General features: G+C 39.0%; 1 protein-coding gene across 2 annotated transcripts in view; it reads right to left on the reverse strand.

The window, feature by feature from the left end:
• The window catches only part of cdkal1 (CDK5 regulatory subunit associated protein 1-like 1), a 224,615-nt gene that overhangs the window by 68,221 nt on the left and 130,767 nt on the right, over nucleotides 1–25,627 (reverse strand). For both annotated transcript variants that reach the window (XM_034873932.1, XM_034873931.1), the window contains one exon: nucleotides 18,297–18,442. In XM_034873932.1, coding sequence (XP_034729823.1) covers nucleotides 18,297–18,442 — 146 coding nt within the window. The remainder of the gene's footprint in view (nucleotides 1–18,296; nucleotides 18,443–25,627) is intronic.

A 25,627-nucleotide genomic window follows, 5' to 3' on the forward strand; every position in this document is an offset into this window, starting at 1 on the left:
TTTAATACACGGGTCCAAAATGACCCGCTAACACTTCAGATGGCAGCAGAAAGCTAACACCAGAGGAAGGTTAAGGAAACTCAACTCCTAAACAAAACCACATTAACAAGTAACCCGCTGGCTTTAGGGCAGCAGCTGGGGTGAGAGTGAAAACAAATTATTCAAGTACGGAAGTTTGAGGATTACAGAACCAAACATATTGTGTCAAAATTATGTTTAAGTCAGACATAATCAATGCGCATGTGGGGATGCGCTGGATGCGTGGGGTTTTTGCCACAGATGTTAAGTTCTCATAGGAGCCGTCTGCCGTCTCCAATACTAACATTGATGGACATCTCCCAATGTCTCTAAAGGTTTAAACAAGTTTTTGACTGTCACCTTAAGACTGCCTACAGTAGATTAATCTGTCCTAATGTTAAATGTATGCCTATCCAGTTATTGTTAAAGGGAAATTAAAAACTCAATACCTGACAGTTACGTTGCTTTTATTGTTGGAACAAAAAACACCTTTTATGATCAAAACTCTGGGAATTATGCAGTAGCACAAAGTGTTTTCTTCAAAATGCTGCCAAGGATTCAGGGGAATTCAATTGCCACTAGGTTACACTTAAAATACTTCCAAACGTCCACAATCATCTCCACAACAGTCTTGCGAAATGAACTTGACCCTTATGAGTCTGTGAATTATTCTTAAAACAATAAAACATATGCCATCAAGCTGATTCATTTACCTCATCAAATCCCTCAAATACACAATATACACAACAGCACAGGTTTAAAGGTCATCCATAACTTTGTTTGCAGCGATTTAGTGTGACTAAACTTCTTTTGAAGATGTGATCAAAACCTCAAAAACGTCATCACATGCCATATGTTTAATGCTCAATATTACTGCTGCCTGAAATACATTTACTGGGAAATCGTCGGTGAAGATAAACAGTTGTCACTATTCTGTTATCCAGGTCATTACTTTCTCTGTTTGTCATCTTGATTTGAGTGAGCGTTGCTTGATGTTCTCTTCAGGTTTGTTGATACATGCATGATTCTTTCTGCAGTTCTTCTTCTTTAATTTCCTACAAGATTGCTATACTTTTGTGTATGCATTTCATATTTATGTAAACTAACTGAATGAAAAACATCCCCTGCACATAGAAATTGTATATTTAATAGAAAAGGATTCCTTCCTCAGGGTAGACAAAAGGAACCTAAGAAATGGTGAAGGAGTGTAAGCAATCACTCAGACACTTAAGTGTTGGATTTAGCTGTGGCAGCTGGCGGTAATGGCACTGTCGTGTAGTAGCTCAATTCACAGGGACAGAGAGAGAGGGAGAAAGAGGTCTGCTTGGTTGTCACTCACTTTTCTCAACCAGTTTTACCATCCAGGGTGAAGGACGGGGATGTTCCATCTGGTTGAGGAGGTGCCAGGCGAATGGCCGGATAACAGGAGAATTTCAGACAGATTAAAGATATGCAGCCAAACAATGTGTCTCACTCTGGCTTTAAACAATTACTGTAAAATGACGTTGGGTACCCAATTGACACTAGTATTGATTGAGGAATACAAGGTATAAAGGTTAATATTCTAATACACAGATCTTCTAAAGGTTTACACAGTTTGGAGCTTCCAGTGCAGCTAGGATAGATGACAGATAGAAGGGGGGCTAAACAAAGCACCATGTAATGCCATGAGTATGAGAGGGAAGAGTTGGTTGCTGCACTCTGCATTTTGCCCTAAAGTGATTCATGACTGAAGGATGCAAAAGAAGCAAAAGCTGACTATCGTGTGCTTGATAGTAGATGGGTGACAGACATGATTGGTTAAGAGGCAGAATGAGACAGGTGACAGACGTCAGTTGGCCTGAGAGGAGCTGTCACGAAGAATTTCTCAACCTGTATCTCACTCATTCCCTCCTTAAATCTCTGCTGTCTCTCAGTCCATCTTGTGGGTTTAGAAAGTGCAGTGTGGATGGTTATTTTACTTATACTTAGGTCAAAACCCTACATATGCACTGTGACAGTATTCTTTAGTCTCCCAGACTGCCTATATCACAGCTTCTCTTAACTATTATTCATCGCAATAGGGGATAGCTCAAATTCAGTTTTGAATATTTAAAAAAATGAAATATATGGTGTTCATATATTGATTATCCTTTATCATTTTTAACTGTGCTTCTCTGGACAAAGTCTATATTTTTCTTTCTTATAGGTAAACAACTGATATGGGATAAAAGTCCAAATCGGGTTTGTAAACACATTGGCTATGCCATAACTCCACTAAGGGAATATAAAGTAATTTGTCTCTAAACCTGCTGTGCAAAATAAACCCTCTCTTTCTATGTAGCAGGTCATCTGTAAAGATCGAGGTGGCTGCTCTGGAATGAATGGAGAGCCAAGTAAATAATGATCCCACTGGAGTCATCAGTAAACTTTATCATTTAATGAAACAGCCTGAACACAGCAGAGCAGAACTGGAGTTCAATTTACCACACACACACACACACACACACACACACACACACACACACACACACACACACACACACACACACACACACACACACACACACACACACACACACACACACACACACACACACACACACACACAGACACACAGACAGAGACACACACATACTTCATTAGCCTTGGTGAAGGGTAATGAGAACACACACATACACATTTCATTAGTCTGAGGGAGGAGTAATAAGAGCACACTACACCACAAATCCATCCATCCATCCACTCACTCACACAGTCAGTTCACACACACACACACACACACCGGCAAAAGCCTAAGAAGAGCTAGGCATGGCACTTGTGACTGTCTAGCCAGGCGTTAAATGGACTGTCCCTTTGCACTTTATTTCAATTTAATTTAACCTTCATTGACATGCCAAGCAGTATGTGATTCATCATTCAATCTCGCTGCGTTGACCAGACATGCACAGATATTGATAACATTAAAGCAATGCATAAATGCTGAACATAAAAGCCGTACGTGAAACGAATGAATGCTGGGCCCGCTTCAAGTGTAGTTTTTTGTGCTCTCCATCAAGCTGCTTAACCACAGCAAGCTAGAAACATTTTTACTGACAAAAAATACTACACATACTATTTTCTTTTGGTGGAACTTTGAAAACAGTTTGAAAACTAGGGTGAACACTGTTAAACAGAACATACTGTTGATTTATCCTGAAGATGGTTGTTTTCTGTTAGACAGATAATTAACTGACTCATTATTTTTTACCAACTAATCATTTTATGAATCATTAAGCTGAAAGTCACTAGGGCCCAAGATCAGCATCACATGGGCTTTTCTTGAGTTAAGAAGAACCTGTCAGGGAAAATCAATTAGTGCCCCTTTAATGGGCGACTTCTCCAGGAAAATGATCTTTGATAGAGCCTCCAGGACAATCAGTCTAACACTGCCAACACATTTTTTATTAACTTTACCAAAAACGTAATGATGGTAAACATAAAATATCTCTATCCTTTTTAATGCTTTCACCAGTCACTAATATTCTTAGACTATGTACAAGCACATACACACAAAGCAAGCTTGCTTATGCTTTGTTGTCACAAATAGGATCTTAGAAAATCTAAATTTAGCAACAAACAAGTTCTAGTTTTTTTCCATCGCTTTCTTGTACATGTGTATATGAAGGTAAACTGTAAATAGTGTATTAAGATAGTGTAGTAAATGGTTCGCATCAGCGGTTAACAACTGAAGGATGCGAAAGAAGAAAAAGCTGACTGTCGTGTTGGGGAGTAGAGGGGTGACAGGGGTGACTTCTTAAACCTCTCATTCTATCTTGTGGGTTTAGAAGGTAGAGTGGAAGCAAGCTTGCTCATGCTTTGATACACTTGTCACAAATAGGATCTTAGAAAATCTACATTTTGCAACAAACAGGTTCTAGTTCTTTTCCATCGTTCTTGGAAATGTGTTAAGAAATGTGTTACAGAACTGAATATAACTATAACTATGTTACTTAATATAAAACTGAGGCACACATAACAGTAGACGGACCGAAATGGTATAAGGGAAGAGGGCATCCTTCAGGCGTTAATCGCTAACACTGCTAAACATTACTTAACCTTCAAGCTTACTATTTTGGCGGCAAATTTCCCTCCCTGTAGACAACAGTGTACAGGAATTTAGAAACACAATAACACAAAACAAAAGCTTGCTGCCTGTGACAAACAGACTAAAGTCCATCAACTGTAAGTGAAACTGTGAGGATGAGAATGAGCTTTGTAAGGCAGGGTGACTCAAACACTGAGCAAGAGAACATGATCTGAGAGAGAGAAAAAGAGAGAGAGCCTGAAAGGTGAGTCAGACAGTGAAACATGACTGTGTTCTTACATGTACCCAAGTATCAACTGACCTTACCTGTGTGGCTGTGTGCACACTAGGAGGGTGCAAGCACATGGGAAGTTAACACCTTAATGCCCGGTTACATGACTTTCCATTATGTTTGTGACATTGTTGTCCACATTGTATCGCCACACTACATTACTCCAACAAATGCATACCTATAAATATGTGGGTGTCAGCATTCGTGTGTGTGTGTGTGTGTGTGCGTGTGCACAGCCAAAACCTAAACACACTACAGGTGTCTTCTGATCAAACCTATAACGAATCTCTGCTTTTAGATGTGACAAGGTAGATGTTGTATTAAGTCAAATTCAATTCATGACCCATAAAAAATAACAAAACCTTAATTTAAGAACCCTTACATAAGAAAATCAGAGGTAGAACAAACTAACTGAACAATATGAGTCAGTCCCAGAGTTTCCAGGTATATCGTAGTGGTGAATTGGTTTAAGGTGGGAAACAAGTTAATGTACTTTCCGATAGTAGTGTACAAATACAATTTATTTGAGGGATAAAGAAAAACAAACACATTAAGTGTGTAAACAAATGTGTAACAAGCAAATGAGGAAACTGTGGCAACTCAACTCAAACATAACCTCAGTCGCACAGATAACCTTGAGTCAAACACACATTAAAGCATTTCATTGATTAAAAAAGGCCATGGTAAACTAAAAGAGTAAGGTAGTATCATTTAGAAGGAACAAACACTTGTTCTTTCTGAATAATCCCGGCAGGGTGGTAATGAGTAGCACTGTTTTGCCAACAGCTCTTTGTGACCACTGTGACTCAGAGTTTCACTGCTGCTCTGACATGTTATGAAGATGCGTGCCAGAACAGTCATGGTCCTGCAATATGTGCGGTGTGTGTGTTCTTTCTAAAGACAGGAAGGATAGGTAATGTGGTCTGAGAGGCCTAACAATAAATTATCACTTCTTAATGAAGAAAACCTTCCTCCTTTAATTATAGTGAAGCTGTACCTATACTGTGTGTTTGTGGGAAGGAAATATGGTATAATCCAAAGGAAGTGTCAATAAGACAAGGATGTGTTAGGAACTGCCAAGAGCCATTATTCACAAGCTGTTCACACACACGCACATGCACACACAAAAACACACACACACACACACACACACACACACCTCGGTTTTAGCTTGTTGTGAAGTAATGACTTTTTCTCTGCTGGTTTCCTGTTTTCTGAACTAAGCCAATTCACAACACTTGACATATTGACACACACAGCCAGGTATATGGGCAAGAAGGCTCTGTCCCTCATCCACTCCTTCCTGGATTAAATCACTTCTTTACAAAAACAGACAGACATCAACAGGCAGGGTAAACTAACAGCATAAACAAGCAGAAAAATGGCATTCTCATACCTATCTGAAGGGAAATCGTGTTCCTATATGTTTACTATTCACACCAGAGCAACCCTTAAATTAGGTAGATTGCAAATGATGGCAAACTCTGTGTTGTTTTAGTTAATGTAAATACACAGTAAAGAGAAGAAAGTGTGGAGACTAATTGGCCAGAGAGCTTTTGATCATGCAATCAGCATGCCACTCAACAGCTCAACAAAATGACCAGAAAACTTCAGATGGGGTTGGTAATCATTGCTGTTGTATTGATGCCGTGCCAATAGACATGTGAGTACATTCAGGACCTCCAGGCACAAAGAATTTGTTAACAAATACCTTCAAGTCAATTAATAAGCAGTTTCCTGATTAGTGGGGGAAAAAGTGGCAGGAATTACTGCTTGTTAGGTTCAACATGTTTTGTCAGATGGTATAAAAGTCAACAAGTTGTCAACAGTCACAGTTTTTGCCAGGCAGCAGCAGAGGGGAAGTTACAGCAGCAGAACCACTGCGGAGGCTCGCGCTGGGGTTTCTGGCCAGTTAAAAAGTGAGATATTCAATAAACACTATATTGTTGTGCTCATGTATAATTTTTACTTTGTTATACAACAACAACAACAACAACATGGTCATAGCTTCTGTGATGTTACATACGTATTAAGGTGTATGCAAGATTACTGCAACGCATGGTTTACTGCTGGTGGCCATCTTGGCCGTTACTGGAATCACAGAAATTTTAATTTGGGCAAAGACAGGGTAGCCTAGGTGGGGCAGAGGTGGGATGAGCAATCAGCCAATCAGCATGATTGAATGTGTTAAGCTGCTAAATTGCTTCAGAACTGCCTGTCAGAGCTTCAGAACCCCCTTCCCCCCCACACCTTTTTGACGATGAATTGCGGGGTATGTGTCCGACCATTTCTGTAACTTTTCTGAAACAACAATCTGACATCCACCGCTACTTCTCGCTGTCATTGGCCAGCTGTGCAGAGGTGAGAAAAGAGCCAGGCTTTAAATGAATGTCTTTCAGGAGAGTCTGTCTTAAAGTGTGCACCGTTATGCCCATGTTAATTGATATTGTATCTCCCACTAACTTCCAGTGTTGCAACTCAGAAGAACTATTTACACTTTTAATTTCCGACTTGGTCAGACAATACGTACTACTAACCATTTGTTTTCTAACTGTCAGCCAACAAAATGCATGTCCATCTCGCTCTTGTATTTTCTTTTAACTATAAATATTCCACAAACTAACACTTTAAAATTGTTTATTTTGTAGCAGAGATGTTGGGAGTTTCCCAATGGAAATTAATTCAGTTTTTCTTGGAGCCAGTATCTGAAGCCCTTTAGGGGGATTCCTCAATTCCAAAGCTCATGAAAGACAACCAATTTTCACCATATAGGAAAAGTTTCCAATAAGTAAAGGTGCTGTTAAACACAATCTGAAAACATCATGGGCTCAGTTTAAACAAGTTTACAATGGCATTGGCCCAGACAGACACAAGCTTGTACACAGATGTTCATGAGTTCACATCTGCATTAAAGGTAAAAATGGAGGTGAATAAATAGGCATTCCAATGGAGCTGCTGACTGCTGAGTTTAAAACACTCTCGTTGGCATGTTTGACTGAACCAGGTTGTTTTCTGTTCTATGTTCTTTTTCTAGCTGCATGTTAAATAAGGGTTTGAAAACAAAGCCAATACACAGAAACCATTGCTGCTTCATTTCCTTTACTTGCTAAATCATCAGTTGGAGGGAAAGGAGAGTTTACAGGAGGGGTGAAATGTTAAAAAGTTCCACCAGTGTGACAGGTTATTGCGGCAAACCTGTCTGGCTCACCTTTTTTTTCCCGCCTCTTTTGCCCTCTCTACTTCCCCTCTCTTTTCCCCCTAAGTCATCTTTTTTTCTGTTTTTCTTTTTCCCAATGCCTCCAGGGACCTGCCGCCCCTCCCACCAACTATTCCAGTGAAACATTAGCCCTGGCTGATGCCTTAAACCTGTAACTGTGAGAGTGCATGTGTGTAAAGTAATGAAGGCATGTCTTCAACAACAAAAGAGCAACAACAAAGCGAGCGACTGGCTCCACACTGCACACACACTGTGCACGCACAGTGTACACCAACGGTGTAGTCACGCTACTGACGCACGTGTCCTGCCGTAACCCAGGGAGGTTTGATATAACCCTGTCCCTCCTCGTGACAAGTAGAGATGACTAACACATGCACATGCACACACACACACAAACACACACACATATATAACTGTATAGAAGCTGTTTGTTTAGAGAGAAACAGTTGCTACACTCAAGAGAGACATGCACGGGGATGGAAAGTATATCGTCAAAACACAATATCAACGCTGTCACTCAGCATCACTCTGTTAATACATTTAACATTGCACTACACTATCAACACTTAAAGGTCCCCCAAATACAAAGAAGACTAAGAAATCACTTGGTGAGTGTTTTGTCAAATAGAGATTGAAAAAAAAGTCCTTCAATTACTTTTTCAGGACCCTGTGTATAGATTTGTTGACTACATTTTTAAATACAACCCAAGGTTATAGTGAAGTAAGAATGACGTAAAACACTGTTTTTTATCTACCTAAAAGACACTAAAAGTTCACATGGACCTATGCTAAAAAAAACGTGTCGAAATCTTATGGTCACAACAATATCTTAACCCTCAAGTGTGAAATATAAATCATATAGTCACTTATACAAGTAATAAAAGTAAAAGTAAATAAAGAGTTATCTCTGAGTCTAAAAATTTACAACTGGCTTGTTTTGCTCTGAATACAATATTCACTTTTCTTTTATTACTTTGAGATTATATGTAGCTTAAATTCCAATTCTGCCATCTCTAAAAGAGTCAAATTGCCACGTTAAACCACAGGACTTTGTAATAAAAACATAATTTATATTTAATAGGTTATTACTGAGTGATTAGTGAGTAATTATTGAGTAATTAAGTTAGTAATTCTTTTCATGTGAGAATGTAGAAGACCATGTCATTTTGGTTGCAACCTGAAAACATGCTATTTTGAAATGGTTGTGATATTCTGTTAGAACAAGGGCACAGTGGTTTGGTCTTCTGTCTAACCAAATGTTACATAAGTGAGAAAAAGCTTTATGGTTTCATCAATAAAATGATTAATCATGTCATTTGACATCTTTTGGATGGCATGGAATAAAAACAATACGGTAAAGAGCAAGATTTGAACCCACTAATTTTGTGACTAGAAGGTATGAATATAAGCTCTATGAACCGCGAGGGTGTTTTGACCCATTGCACATTAAAAAATGTTAGGTGATCACAAGTTCTTTATAGCTCTTTATAGATGAGCGCTAGTGCCTTTAAAGCTAGACTAACATGTGCTCAACAATCCAGAGACCACCCAGAGACATGGCATGGTTGCAGTTTGTGTGTATCTTCTGAGAGTTTTGGAACAAAATTCCTCATGAGCAAGGCAAAAGAGACAATATCCATTTAATAGCTCTTTCTCTGATCTATATTCTGACAATAAAGACCATATAAAAAAGAACCTCAATTGTAATTGTAGATCATTAAATTAAACCAGGTGCAGGTATAAGAATGTTTTTGCACGCAATCTGTTACAAGGGTGAACAGGTTGAAATTTTAAATGAAAGGACAGAAAAGACACGTATTTCTTTGAAAAGTGGTGATGTTAAAGGTCGCAGTGATTTCATTAATAGCAGTATGCGAGCCCAACACAACTCATGAAAACCCTTAAAAATAGGGTTTTTCATAAAGTGCAATATGTAATACTGGCAGCTAGTGTTTAAAATAGTTACTGCAGTAAAAATTCAAAATACTGGAGAGAGTTGCTTCCCCCGCCCCCTCCTCCCCAGACTCGAAGTTCACGGAGGTTGGCAGGCTGAGACCGCAGCGTCCACAACAATGTTGCTAGACCCGAATGTAAAATGTATGCCCCACAACCACAAGGTTGGCAAATCAATCCCAGGTCATTCAACCACATGTAAAACTGTCCCTGAGCAAGACACTGAATACCAAGTTTCTCATCTGACGCTGTATGTACATTATATACGTCCAAATACCTAGAATGGGCTAAATGCAGTAATAGAATACACTACATTGTACTGTGTGTGACGATTAAGAATAAAGTTTGATTCTTTGATCCCTTTTGTTGACAGTCATAAAGGGCTGAGCCGCCGTGTCGCTCTGTATCCAACTAACATTTTGCAGGCTTAGAATTACAGTGGGGGGCTTCCAGATAGGTCAGCTGGTAGAGCAGGAGCCCATGTACAGAGGTTTTCTCCTCGACACAGTAGGCCCGGGATCGACTCTGACCTGCGGCCCTTTGCTGCATGTCATTCCCCCTCTCTCCCCTTTCATTCCTTCAGCTTTCCTGTCAATAAAGGCATAAAAGTGCCCCAAAAAGTAGGAACCGCAAAAAAAACACACAAGCTGACCGTACTCTCCACACGTGAGACAGGCACACTTCCTCGGCTTAGAATTACGCTAGGAACCGCTAACAAGGACTACTTTGCCGTCCTTTTTCAACCGACTGAACACACTTTATTAGGTTAGACTTACGGCAACAATCGCTACACACACTGCAAACTCACGGTCCTCTCTTCCTGATTTACAGCCCCCCTCTCGTAGCTTATAACAACTTACCATTGTCGGAAGAAACATGTATTCATTTATTATACATTAAGCCAGTTCGTTTGTTTGCTGCTTTCATGGCTGTGCTAACGTTATAGCTGCAGCGCCCTGGGATTACATTTTTACAGGTATATCTGGCAACCTGGCCTGACTGTCAAGCTGGGCAGTTGATAACCACACACAGGCCAAAACACAAACAGAAATCCGTCATGGAATGGGAATTTCAAAAGGAGAAAATATTGACATTATCATTGTTGTCAGAAAAGATAGTATTTAAGCTTAGCATGTTTCCCTAATATCTGATGACAGATTGGGGTCATTTTTGGATTTATTACAGTAAATACATTATATATTAGACCTTTAATACTTGCCATGAGACACTTTTTTATATTCCAATTTTTTGCCTGTGGTTTGTTTGTGATTTTCCGTAATTTGTAGAATAAAAACAAAAAACATTTGATCACAAAAAACAATACTTACCAATGAAGCAATGGAATAAAACATGGCAGAGTGGTGACCAAATGCTTGAATGTAGATTGAATGGGGAGTGCTGGGTTCCCGTATAGGTCATGTTGGACGTCAAGGGTCATTGTACTAATCAGCTGCCGAAATGAGACAGATTAATCATCTGTTGACCTCATAAAAAAAAAAAAAACCTGGATACAGCATTCAAGAAAGTGCCCCGTTCATTCCTAGAGAGTTGGCCAGTGGCTCATGAAGCCAAAAGAAGTTTATCTTCCTCGCATAAAATGACCCGGATGATCGTTGCTACTTCCGCACCATGGGGCCCACAGTTGGAGATGCCCTCAGCATTGTGTAAACTTCAATAATAAAGTCACGTTGCTATCCCTCTTGCCTGCGAGCTAGAGTCGTCGCCTGGGAGAAGGACCTCTATGGCCTGAGATTGACAGAGTTTTCAAAGGTCAGGAACACATTAAAGCCTAGAGAATCCAACCTGAGGGAAAACTACAGAAGGTCTGAGGGCGGCTCAATGCCCAGCCCCCCTCTATCAACAATCCCTTTTTTGGTTACATGATGGCTCCTTTCTGCTCAACTCAACTAAGCCTAAAATTCAACATTAATACTGCCAGACTCTGCTCCTCTGCACAACCAATCCCCAACCCACAGATTCATTACTATTTTTTTTCCAGGCGTTTCATCTTTTGCCCCAGTGAATCAAAGAAACGTAATCCTCGAGAGTAGTTGAGGGAACATCAGCCCAGATATGACAAACTACGAAATAACCGTAGAAAATCATCTGACCACGTTCACTCACTCTGTAACAGCTTTATTCCACCATAACAGGATTTTCTTCATACATCGTTGCGTAAAGACTGTGCTTCATTATGTGATTTTAATTGATAGAAGTGGAGAGAAAAGGGTGCACAAATATGGTCTGTGTTGGCAGACAAGGACAAATTAACCATTTTAATGAAATAATTATTCTACTGATTGTTCAAATTATGCATGGCAGAAAACAATGCAGTTCTAACAACTTGGAAAAATGAGTTATGTCGTTAAAAAAAAGTATATTTAATGCATTTGTTCTCTCTGGATATGGGGGACTTTAGTATTTGCAGGGTGAATTAGGCTAAATATTACAGCAGAGAACAATGGAATAATACCGAAAATTTAACTAATGCCAGCATGGAAAAATGAAAAATGTCCAATGAAGAAATGAATAGACTGTAGCAGATGAATATTCTAAAACCTACACTCAGAGTCAATTCTGTTCAAAAAGGATGTGCCCTAAATTGAACTTAATCAGTTATACCAACAGCTCTTTAAGTTGCAGTGGTGCTTTTAATATTCTCCAGCACACCCACAGTATGAACACACCAGTCTGTCTTTCATAATGAACACAATCCTAAGCAACACAGAATTGATTTTCTTCCACCACTTCCTCTACACATGCTTCAATAAGGGTCAAAGAAGCCTTGGTTTGCCACTAGCTTTGATAAGTCTGAATGAGCTTCCAGTGACAAGCGATCTGGGCATTCAACCTTCAAGAGATCTTTACACTCTACATGTTTTAGAGTGGAACACATCAAACCGTTCGAACGAGCTCTGCCGTATGGTCATCAGTGTGAAAAATTAACTTTTTTTTCTCCCCAGAGTGCAGTGTTTGGTTGGTTTCTAGGAAAATTGGAAATGCCTACTTCATTAGTGTGACTAGTTTGTTTTACTTTCTACTGCTGGGAACTTTCTGCATTGTTTTACAGAAGACCAAGGTGGATTTTTGTGGTGTAATCTTTTCCAGTTGTTTAGATATAACATACGTAGCTTTGATTTTTGTGATGATAATATGTACTGCTTCATGCTTCTTAAGGCTGTTTCATGCTCCATGTGTAGCTCCGCCATTGCTCCTACGGCATCGTGACCCTTTTGGAGTCCTGCGTCGGGGTTGCTTTGCATTGCAGTGCATTTCACCGTCATAACGCTAGGAGGAACGGTACTCAGACTGTCGTGCTAAAATATTAATCTCATTTGTTTGACATTTTCTTGCTTAGATTTTGCAAAAGGTATAGAGAAATAGACACAGTAAAATTCATTGACCTAGTTACTGTAACCAGAAAATAAATCTGAGGTTATTTGCAAGGTGTCTGCTAGCCAGTTTATGTTGCGTTAGTAAGCAAACATTAGCACCACTGTCCACAAAATACTGCTTGCTGGCAAAGTGCTAATTGCAAAACAACGCAGAAGCGTAAAACAGCCTTCAGTTTGTGACCAGAAATACAACATCAACCACAGAAAGACTGCAGTGGAAAGTATCATTAGTGATAAATTCCCAGAGATCACCTACTGAGGAGCAGCAGGGGCTGCAGTCTCACAGGACTCCTAGTTACTAAAGGTATTTTGTATTTCATGGGCGGTTTTGGAACATGTTTTTCAAGACTGATAATAATCCACTGATCTTAATGATCTCTGATCTTAATAATGCATGCTCTTTTGGTTTTCACATTACCCAGAGTTGTTTATTTCCTCTAGTTTCAGGAGTTGTTATAATGCCACCAAGCCTTCTGTAACCAGATGACTTTACTCACTTAGTAGTGATGTCTGTTTGTAGCTCACCTGGTAGAGCGTGAACCAACATAGAGGTTTACTCCTCAACCTAGTGGCTGCAGGTTCAACTCCAACCCGCGGCCCTTTATTTCTCCCCTTGTCATTCCCCATCTCTCTCCCCTTTCACATATGCAGCTTTCCCATATAAATAAAGGCCTAAAATTCCCAAAAAGACAAGACGAGGGCTATCAAACATCTTGCAGAAAAGAAACATTGCACCAAATATCTGTCTGGAGAAACTAAAACAACAAAAAGGCTACCAACATCAGATACTTTTTTTAAAATGACTCAGTAAATGTTGCCTTAAGACTTAAGGCAACATTTACTGAGTCATTTTAAAAAAAGTATCTGATGTTGGTAGCCTTTTTGTTGTTTTAGTTTGCAAAAAAATCTTGATTCTGGACTTAAGGCTTAAGTCCAGAATCAAGATGCTCAGCCATGAAGGTTGTCAAGGAAGGAGGTCTGATGTGTCGTGCATGTATGAGCGTGTGCTGGTTTAATCTGATAAGAAAGGCCAGAGGCATTTGGACCCTCATGACCTCTGCAGTGTTGGTGGCATTAAGCTGTTTGTAAAGAGAAATACATTAGTCTTCTGCTGTGTGTCTGTCAGTCAGATAAGCTCTGACCCTTACACATACCAGCACATGGTTCCTGTTTGTCACAACCGCTTTGCATGAGTGCACCAGTGCAAAAGTAGAGTGAATCAGTAAACACACTTTATGACATTCACACACACACACCGAGAGCATGTTGTAGGGCCTTCTTACCATGTTAGGTTTGTAAACAATAAAAAAAAAAACTATAGAAACCATGTAGCCTGCACAAATACAAAGTTCTAGGCTGACCATCTCTGTAAAGGACAACAAAGCAGAATAACAGATTAATCAGGTTCAGCAAAGAGACAAATCCATGGACATACTATATGAAAAAAATACTAATAATAATCTGTATGTCAGAGTTTCTATTTATTTATTAAGGGAAAGTTGGCAAAGGATGCAATTATCTTTTATTAGCAATTATGTTGTGTTTAATACCACATTACCACATACCACTCAAAAGTAGTCAAACAATACGCAAACAATACTAATTGACCCAATTAACCATCAAACATCAACTTGTTACAGCCCTGCATCTAAAAGGCAAGCACACTAAAACACAAACAAAAATACTTGTACTTTACCAAGATTTTATTTTTTTATTTATCCTTTATTTAACCGTTGAGAACAGGTTCTCCTTTGCAACAATGACCCATGTTGTTCAGAACATGCCTCATCACTATCTCTTACTTTTTATATCTCTCTATCATCCCTTAAACGTTACTGTAAGAGCCATGTCTCAGGATTAGGGGAATTTAAAAAGGCTTCCTAACCAAATAACACATTGTTTTACACATACACTTTCGTGTACGCTCGTACTTTCTTTCACACAAAAAGACAGACACAAACACAAAGAAACAAACGAAAAGAGAAAGAAAACAAACAAACAAACAAACAAATACACAAACACACACACAAAGAGTGTTTTTTTGGCTTGTCAGAAGCCCTGGCCTTTCTCCCAGGACCTGAACTGCACCCCAGCCATTACTGATGCAGCCAAATGGGTCAGACCACTGAATGTTTACTGGTATTGATTTTATAAAGCGGACTGCACCAGTGTTTGTTTAAAAGTGTGTGTCTGTGCCTGAAATTGAGTAACACTCACCCCCCACACACACACACACACACGCACACAAAGACCCATACAAAAGCGTAGCCAGACAGATTTTGTAAACAAGATCTTATGACGTTCTACCATGTTTGTGGCGAGAGAGTGTGTGAGTGTGTGTGTGTGTGTGTGTTTGTGTGTGTGTGTGTGTGTGTGTGTGTGTGTGGGGGGGGGGGGGTGTGGGTTTATAGAGTCTTTTTGTGTCTCCCATGACCATTTGCACAGTGTGTTATGATTTCGGCCAGATCAGTGTCACTGCTTGAACTACCATTGAACACTAAAAAAACAACTGGAGACGGGGATGGAGACATCCACTCCAGGCTTAACAATTGTCTAGAAAGCAATGCAGCATACACACACACAAAGATAAGCATCTGAGTCAGTGTTTAAGCAAACACAGCAGTATCACTCCTCAACTTAAGGCCCTTTCAGAAGGAACTTAAAAGAGAAGATTTAAAGGAAAGGCATAGTCTCTCGTGGAAGAAATGGCAAAGTGCGCACAATCAGAAACTTTTAGTGCCAAAAGATACTTGAGTGCTGAGAGGAAGACAGGCAGGCACGTTCCTATTTCAAGTTATGGATGCCAACCACATTAGCACACATGTACACACAAAAGAAAAAAAACCTGAACATTAAAAAAATACACTAGTAAAAAGATGACAGATGGAGAGAGAGAGAAAAACAAGTGGCAGGAGTCAGTGAGAAACAAGAAACCCATGTAGATAAAGAGAGAGAATCCAAAGAGAAAAATAGGATTATAAAACTCTTGAAGGTTAACTTTGTTTATTTTAAACCTGGACAATATTTTCCTCTATTTCTGTGTCTAAGGGTCTGATGGTAATCTTTGAAATTGGTCCAGTATTAAGCAATACAGCTGCGGCCGACGGCAGCAAAACAAGCAATAATGTAAATTATTGGACAATTGTGCAACCTCTATTTATATCCACAAAAAGTGTTTTGCCACTGACATGCTCAGATTATTATTCTAAAAGTCTGACAACATTATGGAAAAGATCCCTACAGAGGTGAACCTTTTTTAAGGATAAGATTAATTTTGTTTAACATGGAACATCCCCAAAATTGCTATTGCCAACTCACCAGACTCTATTTAAATAAAAAGCAATTATAACAGCCGGCTGTTTTTTTTTCAGTGTTTTGAGTACAGTTTTGAGTGGCCTAAATAAGTTAATGGCAAAAAAGTAGAAGAAGTTGCTGTTCTTCCAAAACAAATTGGAGTTGCTTATCGTGATAGATGGAACCAGAAAAAACACCACACAAAGTGAACAATAACAACCTTCCTGAATAGGAAATGCTTTTTAGAGAAATGCTATTGCTAATCCAATTCAACTGATAGGAGATGACAACCAGTGTAGATAATAATATAGCAGTTAAGTTTTCCTGGGTAATTATTCTGATGTTTTACAATTACTGGCTTGAGGTTACTGGCTTAAGTGACACTTAAGCCAACCAAATGAGGGGTTAACAGAAAATGTGCACTAACAACTGACAGGAAAAAAGCTAGTCAAACACAGAACAGAGCTCTGGCAGAGTGAAAAATAATAGGGAGGTAGGAAATAATGTGAGGAAGAAGTGTGTGGAGAGAAAGGTGGTGTGAGAAAGAGAGAGCAAGTGTGTAAGAGTCATCTAAAGAGACATACTGACTCACATAGTGACCGATGCACAAACACCACACAAACAGCCCCCCCCCCCCCCCCCCCCCCCCCCCCCCCCCCCCCCCCCCCCCCCCCCCCCCCCCCCCACAACCACCACCAAACACACACACACACACAAACACACACAGACGATACACTTAAATACACAACGCTTTACATGTAGAGAGCTGTACAGTGAAAACAGAAGTCTTGTTTACCTGTATTTAAATAATATACTGAACTGTTGACCAACCTGAAGCAGTTACATGAAATCAATTGACTGCTGCAACGCATGGATCTTACAGCAAACTATGGCAACAAAACAAATTTAATCTGCAACATCAGTCTGTAAAAATATTAATATTAATATCTGCATCGTTTCTTATGATACGTCAGAGGTCAAATCCAAGCATTATGTGCATGTCAGGATATATATCAGGAAAGCACAGGTTTAGCTCTATGGAAGAGGATTAGGGCCACATGTGAAAACATGTAAGGACTTCGGACATTAAAGTCCGAATTCTGAGAATAAAGACAGCATTTTGATTAAAAACTAAGAATTCAGACTTTATTCTCAGAATTCCGACTTAAAAAAAATCCTTTAACTTTTCTATTAATTCCATGTTTGAAATGTGTAACCTTGTAAAGTACTGATGAGTGACAACGGACGTAAACACGTAAAGACTGCAGCAAAACAACACATCACTGCCATCATTCAAAACCTAATTTTTGTGCAGCTAAAAAAACTGCTAGTTTGTAAAAAGCTTGCATTTGCTACATATGACAGCAAGACTAATCACACTTTATAGCAATAGCTTTGCTTAACTATACATTATTTGAAGCAGTACTTCTTAGACTAAAAAGTCTAGCTAATCAGTCGTCATGTTTACTACACAGTTCCACATTTGATGTTTCCAAGATGTAAGTGTGACATCCCATATGGCACTAAGGAACATCTTATTATAATGTTAAGATAAATATGCAGTTTGCATAACCAAAAACAATAATGCACAACTTAAATTAAACATTCACTCATATTTAGTCTCACCCATTTGAGTCTAAAAGAGCGATGCTAGCGAGAGAGGGAGGTTCTCTAAATAAACACTTATAAGCTGTCATGAGAACTTGGACACACGCTTAGACACAGCACATACTGTACTGTACACATCTGAAACAATGGTGTGTACAAGTATCCGTATGAAGGTGAACTTTACAGTATGCTTACAAACATGCATGCACACTCACAGCGTAGTAATTTGTCATTTTTAAAGGTTATTCACAAAAGTATGCAAAAAAAAGAAAGTGAGAGAAGAAAAACATGTAACACTTGTAAGGTTGTTGTCATCAGGACCCGCATCATCCTGGCTCAATGGTGTTTTAAGCCCCCAATTGTTGAGTTCAAGGCACCTAACCCTAACCATTGCCTAATCCCAGTGCGTTGGGGGGGAGGGCTTAAAACAGTGCTACCCATCATCATGAGTTAGGACTCCATATCCTATCTTACCTCTCTTTAAGGAAGTCCACCACTTTTTTGAAGTCATCAATGCAATACTCTCTCTTCATGTCCATCAGGACGCTGTCAGAGGCAGACTGCACAGGAACATGAAGGAAGGCATAGACGCGTGGATGATTCAATATCTTAGCCATCTCCTAATGAGACACAGAGAAGAGACAGACAGAGAAAAAATAGAGGGGAGACAAGAAAAATTATTACGTAAATTACTTCTAATGTCTTAAAAAAAGCAGTTTTCTGTTAATTGACTAAATTACTTATTAGCAATTAGTTTACCAACTAAGGAGGAAAGGGCAGACATTCTGAACGAGTGCTGTTCATTAGCCATAGGAGTCGTGAATCCGAGGTCGGAATGTAAACTATGTCGGTACTTTTATGTGACTACGTGGTTTAGTCAATGCAAACAGAAAGAAGAGGCAAAATCTCACTGTGATTGATTGCATCTAGCTAGAAAAGAAAGGAAGGTTCCATTAACATTCCTGCTTTTTTCTGTACTCTTTTCTCTCCAGACCTTCACCAAATGCACTGCCACTTTCTCTTGTTTTCTATGTCTCTTATATTTGAAAAAGAAAAGAAAAGCACCTTGTAAAATTCATCATGTACCCACTAGATCCAAAGTCAAAGGAGTAGTTATTTAAAGTATGTCTGAAAAGTTAAGAGCCTTTACCAAAACATGGAAGTCTCAGATCAAAACGGTGAGAGAAAAAATTGAATATCTTTCTGGACACTATGTACCTTCCTGATTTCACTAAAAGAGTTTTACAAATGCTTGGGGGTGCAGTAAGTGCTCACTTTAATAATGCAGAAAGCAGGTTAAGTGTTCCTTTAAAGAAAATGCTATTATCAGATACTCATTGGACTGTGATGTTCCAGGAGATGTGTTTTGAGATGAAAGGATACATTGAAGGAACAAACTGCATCATGAAATGAAAAGACATTAAAAATCTGCATATGATCTGAATTGAGCAACACAGAATTCAGTCTTTTTTGTCTCAGCTCTTAAACTTTCACCGTGACCAATTGCACAATACATTAATTCGGAAAGTTGCAAGTTTTTCTTCCTTTCTTTCGTTTTTACTTTCATTTCCTCAGTAAAAGAACAGGAGAGACCACAGATGATGATGACAAATGTTTTTTTTCTGATGGACATAATCAGGATGCTATCATTACCTTGCTAATCACCACAAGAAGGAGAAGGAGTACGAGAAAAAGAGGGGAGGAAGAAATTATTATATGATTTACAAGTATATACTGATTGCAGTCCGTTTTCTCAAGTAAGATCTATTGTAGAATGTTCCCTACTTCATACACAGACACAAGACCATATGAGTGTGTGCGTCTGTGTGTGTGCATTGCACACACACACACACACACACACACACACACACACACACACACACACACACACACACACACATCCCAGTTGCAGCACACCATAGGGGGTTGACCACTGGAAGTTCCAAATTAGAAAGAATTAATTTGGTTGGAAAAAGGAGCTTGATTGCTGCATGTGTGTGTGTGTGTGTGTGTGTGTGTGTGTGTGTGTGTGTGTGTGTGTGTGTGTGTGTGTGTGTGTGTGTGTGTGTGTGGGAGAGAGAGAGACATTGAGTGAAAGAAAAAATGTTTTTACTGTAAATGCTTTCTAAGGTAAAACAATGGTAGTGATTAGGTGCCCAAGTTCTTACAAGTTACTCCTCTGATAGTTATGCTCTTCTTTTCTCAGCATAGATGTTTTAATGAGTGTACTTTAGAATTCTGGAGAAAAAACGTTTAGACCCAACAACCACAGAATTGAAAAACAGGGAGGTACAAACAAAATTTAAAACTACTGTATGTCCAAATTATACAGGACATAATCCCAAATCATCAGTTACTCATATAACTGACAATGCAAGCAAAAACAAATTATCAATAAATATCTATACCTACATGAGGGAAATGTACTGTATTTCTGAGCCATAAAGATACTTTTGCTTTTTCTCAGTATTTACCTTTCCAAAACATGTTTGAAGAACAATCTTTATATATTTGGTGCATTCTGCTGCAAGCCCTAAGTGAGCTCTTCAAGTATTGAAGTCTGCGTTTATCATTAACAACATACAGTAGTTGATAGTGTGTTCTACTACATAGAATAGATCCGGTTTGCTGATACACTTCCCCATTCTTAGTATACATGTCTATTAGCTACCAACCAGGTGTAATTAATAATAATTATGTGCAGGTCACAACAGGTACATTAAGGTAAGGTCCCAAGTCTCATTAGATTCACTGACAGTGACAACTCCCCAATGACGGCAAGTGAGCCCACAGATTGTGTGCAGGCATATATTAATGTGTGTTGCAAGGCAAAAATCTTTGTTGTAATTAGTACAACAATATGTGACACAATTTTGGGCAGCACGGTGGCTAAGAAGGTTTTTGGTTCTAATCCAGGTCGTTCCGTGTGCAGCTTGTGTGTTCCGTGTGCAGCTTGTGTGTTCTCGATGTGTTTGCGTGGGTTTGTGAAAGTTGGTTCTCCGCAAAGTATAGTGCGTTCCATTTTACCTAATTTGGAAGCCGCCGCTGTCAATGAAGTAGAGTTGAATGCGTTCCATGTGCAAGTCCAATTTCCACTGTTTTCATTAGCTCTAGTCAGGTTAATGCTTAACAACGTAACATGTCCACAGATGAAATATGGATAGCACTGTCTGTACAACTGATTTAGTAAGACATAAATAAAACAGAAGTGCTTATAACTGCAGATTTCATAGCAACAGAAGATGCACGGAGCAGCCATGTTGGATTTTTAGCTTGGGGTACCGGTACTCGGTGGTTGCCTGAGTTCCGGGTAAGGGTCTTTTATTCACTACAAACATTGGATGAAGTCATTCTTTTCTTTCATACCAATGATGCTGAGTCATTAATTAGTCATGACACTAAAATGATAAGCAATGTATTTTTCCATGAGTCTGGCCCGCTATGCAAGTGATTATAAGGCTACATGGTAGATTGTCATCTAATTCACCCACTACAACTAACAATAAGCCTTTGTGTGAATTGATATTAGGCTCATATTGGAGATCTACCGTTGTGTTTTTGCTCATTATGATGAGTGGCAGATAAGTAGGCTTGATGCACTTGAATATTTGTTCTCTGTCCCAGACAAAACCTAATCTTTATATGGGGGACGCAAGATAATTTCAAATATGACCGCTTGGTAAACCTTTGAACCTAACTCATATTTAAACCACTATCGCTTGAGAATTTTTTACGTTCATTGTCACCACAATTAGATGGAACTTATGTCCATAGTTGCAAGGGTGAATGGGGTCTCAACAGAGGGCATGCTAGTTTGAGTAGCAGGGCATTGTTGATGGCAATTTAGGATTAATCTATAAGGGCAGGACTTTTCATTAACACAAGCCATTTATCATGTGTGTGATACAAAGCGTCCCATCCTCCAATGATTATACAGTACACTGATATCAGTCTCTCTAGTTACTGATCCGTGTGGAGTTGAGGTATTTTCTATATTTGACTGCTGCTGACAGACAGTTTAGTGAGTCTGAAGTCAAAATGATGCTGTGATGACGATATTGCTCAGCAATGCCCGGCATTTCCGTGCTACTAATGCCTTCACTCCTGTGTGGATGAACTATTCAGCTCAGGGCAGAATTCAACAAGCTTAAACAAATTAAGTGTGCAAGTGGTCTTTTTTGTTTTCTTTTTAAATCAGTCTTGAAAGCCTTTAAAGCAGTATAATATTGTTTCTCTATCTCTGTGCCTCTTTCAACTTCCCCATATCTCTCCCATTCACACGAACAGACACAAAATCTATTCATCTTTGGTTGATCAACTCAGATAAACACACAAACCAGAAAGGGCATATTTTAACTGGCTTAGCTCAAAGGACCCAATATCTACCACCTCAAATCAGATAGGATTGAAAAGAGCATATATGAGAGAGAAAGAGAGAGAGAGAGAGAGAGAGAAAGAGAGAGAGAGAGAGAGAGAGAGATGGTAAAAGCTGGTTTGGCTCCAAGCAGCCTCAATAATTATACTCTTTTAACTCCCCTTTGAATTATTTTAAAATATTCTATGTGAGGATTTTTTCTAATGTTCTCTGCTCTGTTTCATGTCTTTTCATTAGCACCATCCTTTTTGTATTTTGAGCAGAACACATGCATTCTGTGTGGGTTTCATCCCCTATTTTTACTCTTGTTGTAGGTGGAAAGAAAATGTTTCTGACTCACACTCTCTAAGGAGGTTGCATAATCTGATTGAGGGGTAAAGTTCTGCTGATTTGTTTGGATCAAGTTGTCTCTGTTTGTGTTGCAAGTAGCTGCATATAAGTTGTTAAGCCGCGATGTCGCGCAAAAAATAATGAAGAAAAAATAAACAATTAAGGAAAAAGGGAATTACCCTTTGCTTGAGCCAAAATCCCAGAGAACCTACATCAAACCTCATTTACAGCACTTAAATATAAAAGCAAAAGAAACCAGATAGAGGAGAATGCAGAATGTGGAATTTTGGAAGTAATACAAATTATTTTTTTACAGATGATAACAGACTAAATACTGGCAAGAAACACTGTCCTGAACTTATTCCATGTGTGTTTGGGGTGTGTGCCGTCCACTCACACCGGAAAAGTGTATTCTTAAAACTGACTACATGCCAACAAGTTTTGAGTGTAGTGTTGGTCTATTGTGTCAGAATGAAATATTCTTGATTGAGAGAAGCTACTCACAGCTAGAAAAACAGATGTTTTAAATGTTGCAGAACATGTGTTTTACTTGTAACGTGATATCTTCACTTATGCAGTTGGTGTTAATGTTTTCACGTTGCAGCTTTATGACATTCACCAATTCCTATTTGTTAAAAAATAAATAAGATACAATTACTGCTAAAATAGCGCACTATCAATATTAGTACAGTATATGGCACATACTTAATCATTATATGATATTGTATGGACTAAGGACACATTGATGATTGCAAAACACACACACACACACACACACACACACACACACACACACACAGACAAAAAGAGTGCCAACAAAGACAGAAAGAGTTACAGTCTGATTTAAGTTCTGAAACAAACCCTAAATAAGTAGCATCTAACTGCATTGGCACCCACTCACAGACAAATACTCATACCCACACATAACAGAGAATTAGCAGGGTTCACCCAAGGGAGTCTGTAAAGAAAATGATCATACAAGCTGTTCCCAGGATTATAAGTCAGGTCCCCATGTGTGTGCACTAGCACTGAGTCGGTGCAAACTGTATCCCGCAGCAGATAGAGAAACTGAGCTCCCAACGGTATTAAACATTTCAAACACTACAGGCTTCACTTGATCTTCCCTGGAGGCTATTCCCAGCCTGCAGTACCTCACACAGCGCAGATGTAATCTATGTACTGCACAGTAAAAGGGAAATTAAGTGCATGTGTACATTTGAACGTCACACTGTATTGTTTTGCATGTATCATCCAACTGTATAGAAATGACTATACTATACAATCAAAAGCATTTTGGCATTTTCCATTTTGTTTCCTTGTTAAAATGACGGCGTCAGTGTTTGTTTTCATTGATTTAAATGAAACAAGCAGAAATGAAGCAAACAGTGAAACAAGCCATCCAAAACCATAATGTATGGGTCCATTATATGGACAATTTGTTTTGCTGCAGTTGTTGATTCCATTGTCAAATTGCATTTACTGTATTAAGTATTCCCAAGTGAAATTATTGCTGCCTTAATTCTTTTTACCTCTCAAAAGAAAAAGCCACAACAAAAGGCACAACAAACAAGTTTTGAATTGGCAGCCAGCATTTTCCTTCAGAACTCATAATTCACTAAAAAGTTTCTGAAAATATAATTCACCGCAGTAAGTCAGGACTCATAATTTAGAGGGACATCTGACTAGCCTTAATATGAGCATTTGTTTGGAGTTGGATCGCTCAGACAATGCTACATTAGTTCTCTAATGTGAAGAGGCTCCCAAAGGCTTCATTTAAAATGCAAATGGCCTGAGAGGGTGTGTCTAAGTGTGGGCTCATACAGCTGTGCTGAGTGTGAAGGTGAGAAATGTGTGTGTATTCATGTGTGTAAATGCTTGTGTCCTAGTATGAAAAATATCCGCCGATGCAGAGGAAGGAATAGAGGTTTACACTTTTTTACGGGTTTTTGGTGTGTCAACTTTCCCAAGGCCTGGTAGAACTGAGAATAGACACACACCTCTCAGAAGAAAAATAAAGAAGAAAATGTGTAAAAAAAAAATTCAGATTATGTCCAGTCCCACAGTGTCAGAAAGTATATATACACGTATATATACACTGTATATATATTTTATTATTATTATATAATAATATATTTAAATGTATGAATCTTTAAGGCAGAGGAAATCCATTTTGTCACAGGAAATGCTGGCCACTTAATATTTTTGTCATTCAGCAACATTACATACACAATAATTTTTGTGTCTCTGACTGTATTCATCCTATTTTGAAATTAAACATTATGAACAAAAAAAGCTGAGCAAAATGTTACGTTAAACTGCTCTTTGCTTGCAACTCTACAGTCTCACACCACTGTCTCCTGGAGCTAACTGTGGAGAGATTGTGAACAGCATATCTCATGTATCTCCAGTCAAACTGAAATGAGCTCTATAGAGGATGGTTAATGGACAACTGCTATTTCATTCATCCCAGCCTGACTGATTGCTCCGTACTTTCACACCTCATTTACCGAGTCTTCTAGCATGCTAGATTCAATCACACAAAGGCTCACACAGGCACATGCACAGGTACTGTACCTGCACGTGCGCACGCACAAACACACACACACACACACACAAACGCACACACACACACACACACACAAACGCACACACACACACACACACACACAAACGCACGCACGGACGCGCACACACACTCACACACACACCTTTTATGACAATATGACTTAATGTTACAGTTTTGACAGCAGCGTATCTATTTATTAGGGGTGGGAAACTCCTGGCGCCTCACGATTTGATTTAGAGGCAAACGATTCGATTCCAAACCGATTATCAATGCTTCTCGATGCAACCATTTTTTTATGTACATTTCCATGCGTGAGTTTAAAAATATACATTTAAAACTGAGTTTGTTAGATTTTGACATAGAGTATTTGTCACACACAAGTTTTAATGACTTCTTTTTTGTCTACTGAGTTTTTTTATTGTGTTGTCATTCCATGCTTAAGCCTTAATCATGCTTGTGAAAGTCACCTTTCCATGAAACATGAGGTGGTCAGATGTCATGTGATAAAGCAGATCAACAGCCTTTACGTGTTTT

Source organism: Etheostoma cragini, chromosome 6 (assembly GCF_013103735.1).
Source record: "Etheostoma cragini isolate CJK2018 chromosome 6, CSU_Ecrag_1.0, whole genome shotgun sequence".
In the NCBI taxonomy this organism is placed as follows: Eukaryota; Metazoa; Chordata; class Actinopteri; order Perciformes; family Percidae; genus Etheostoma; species Etheostoma cragini.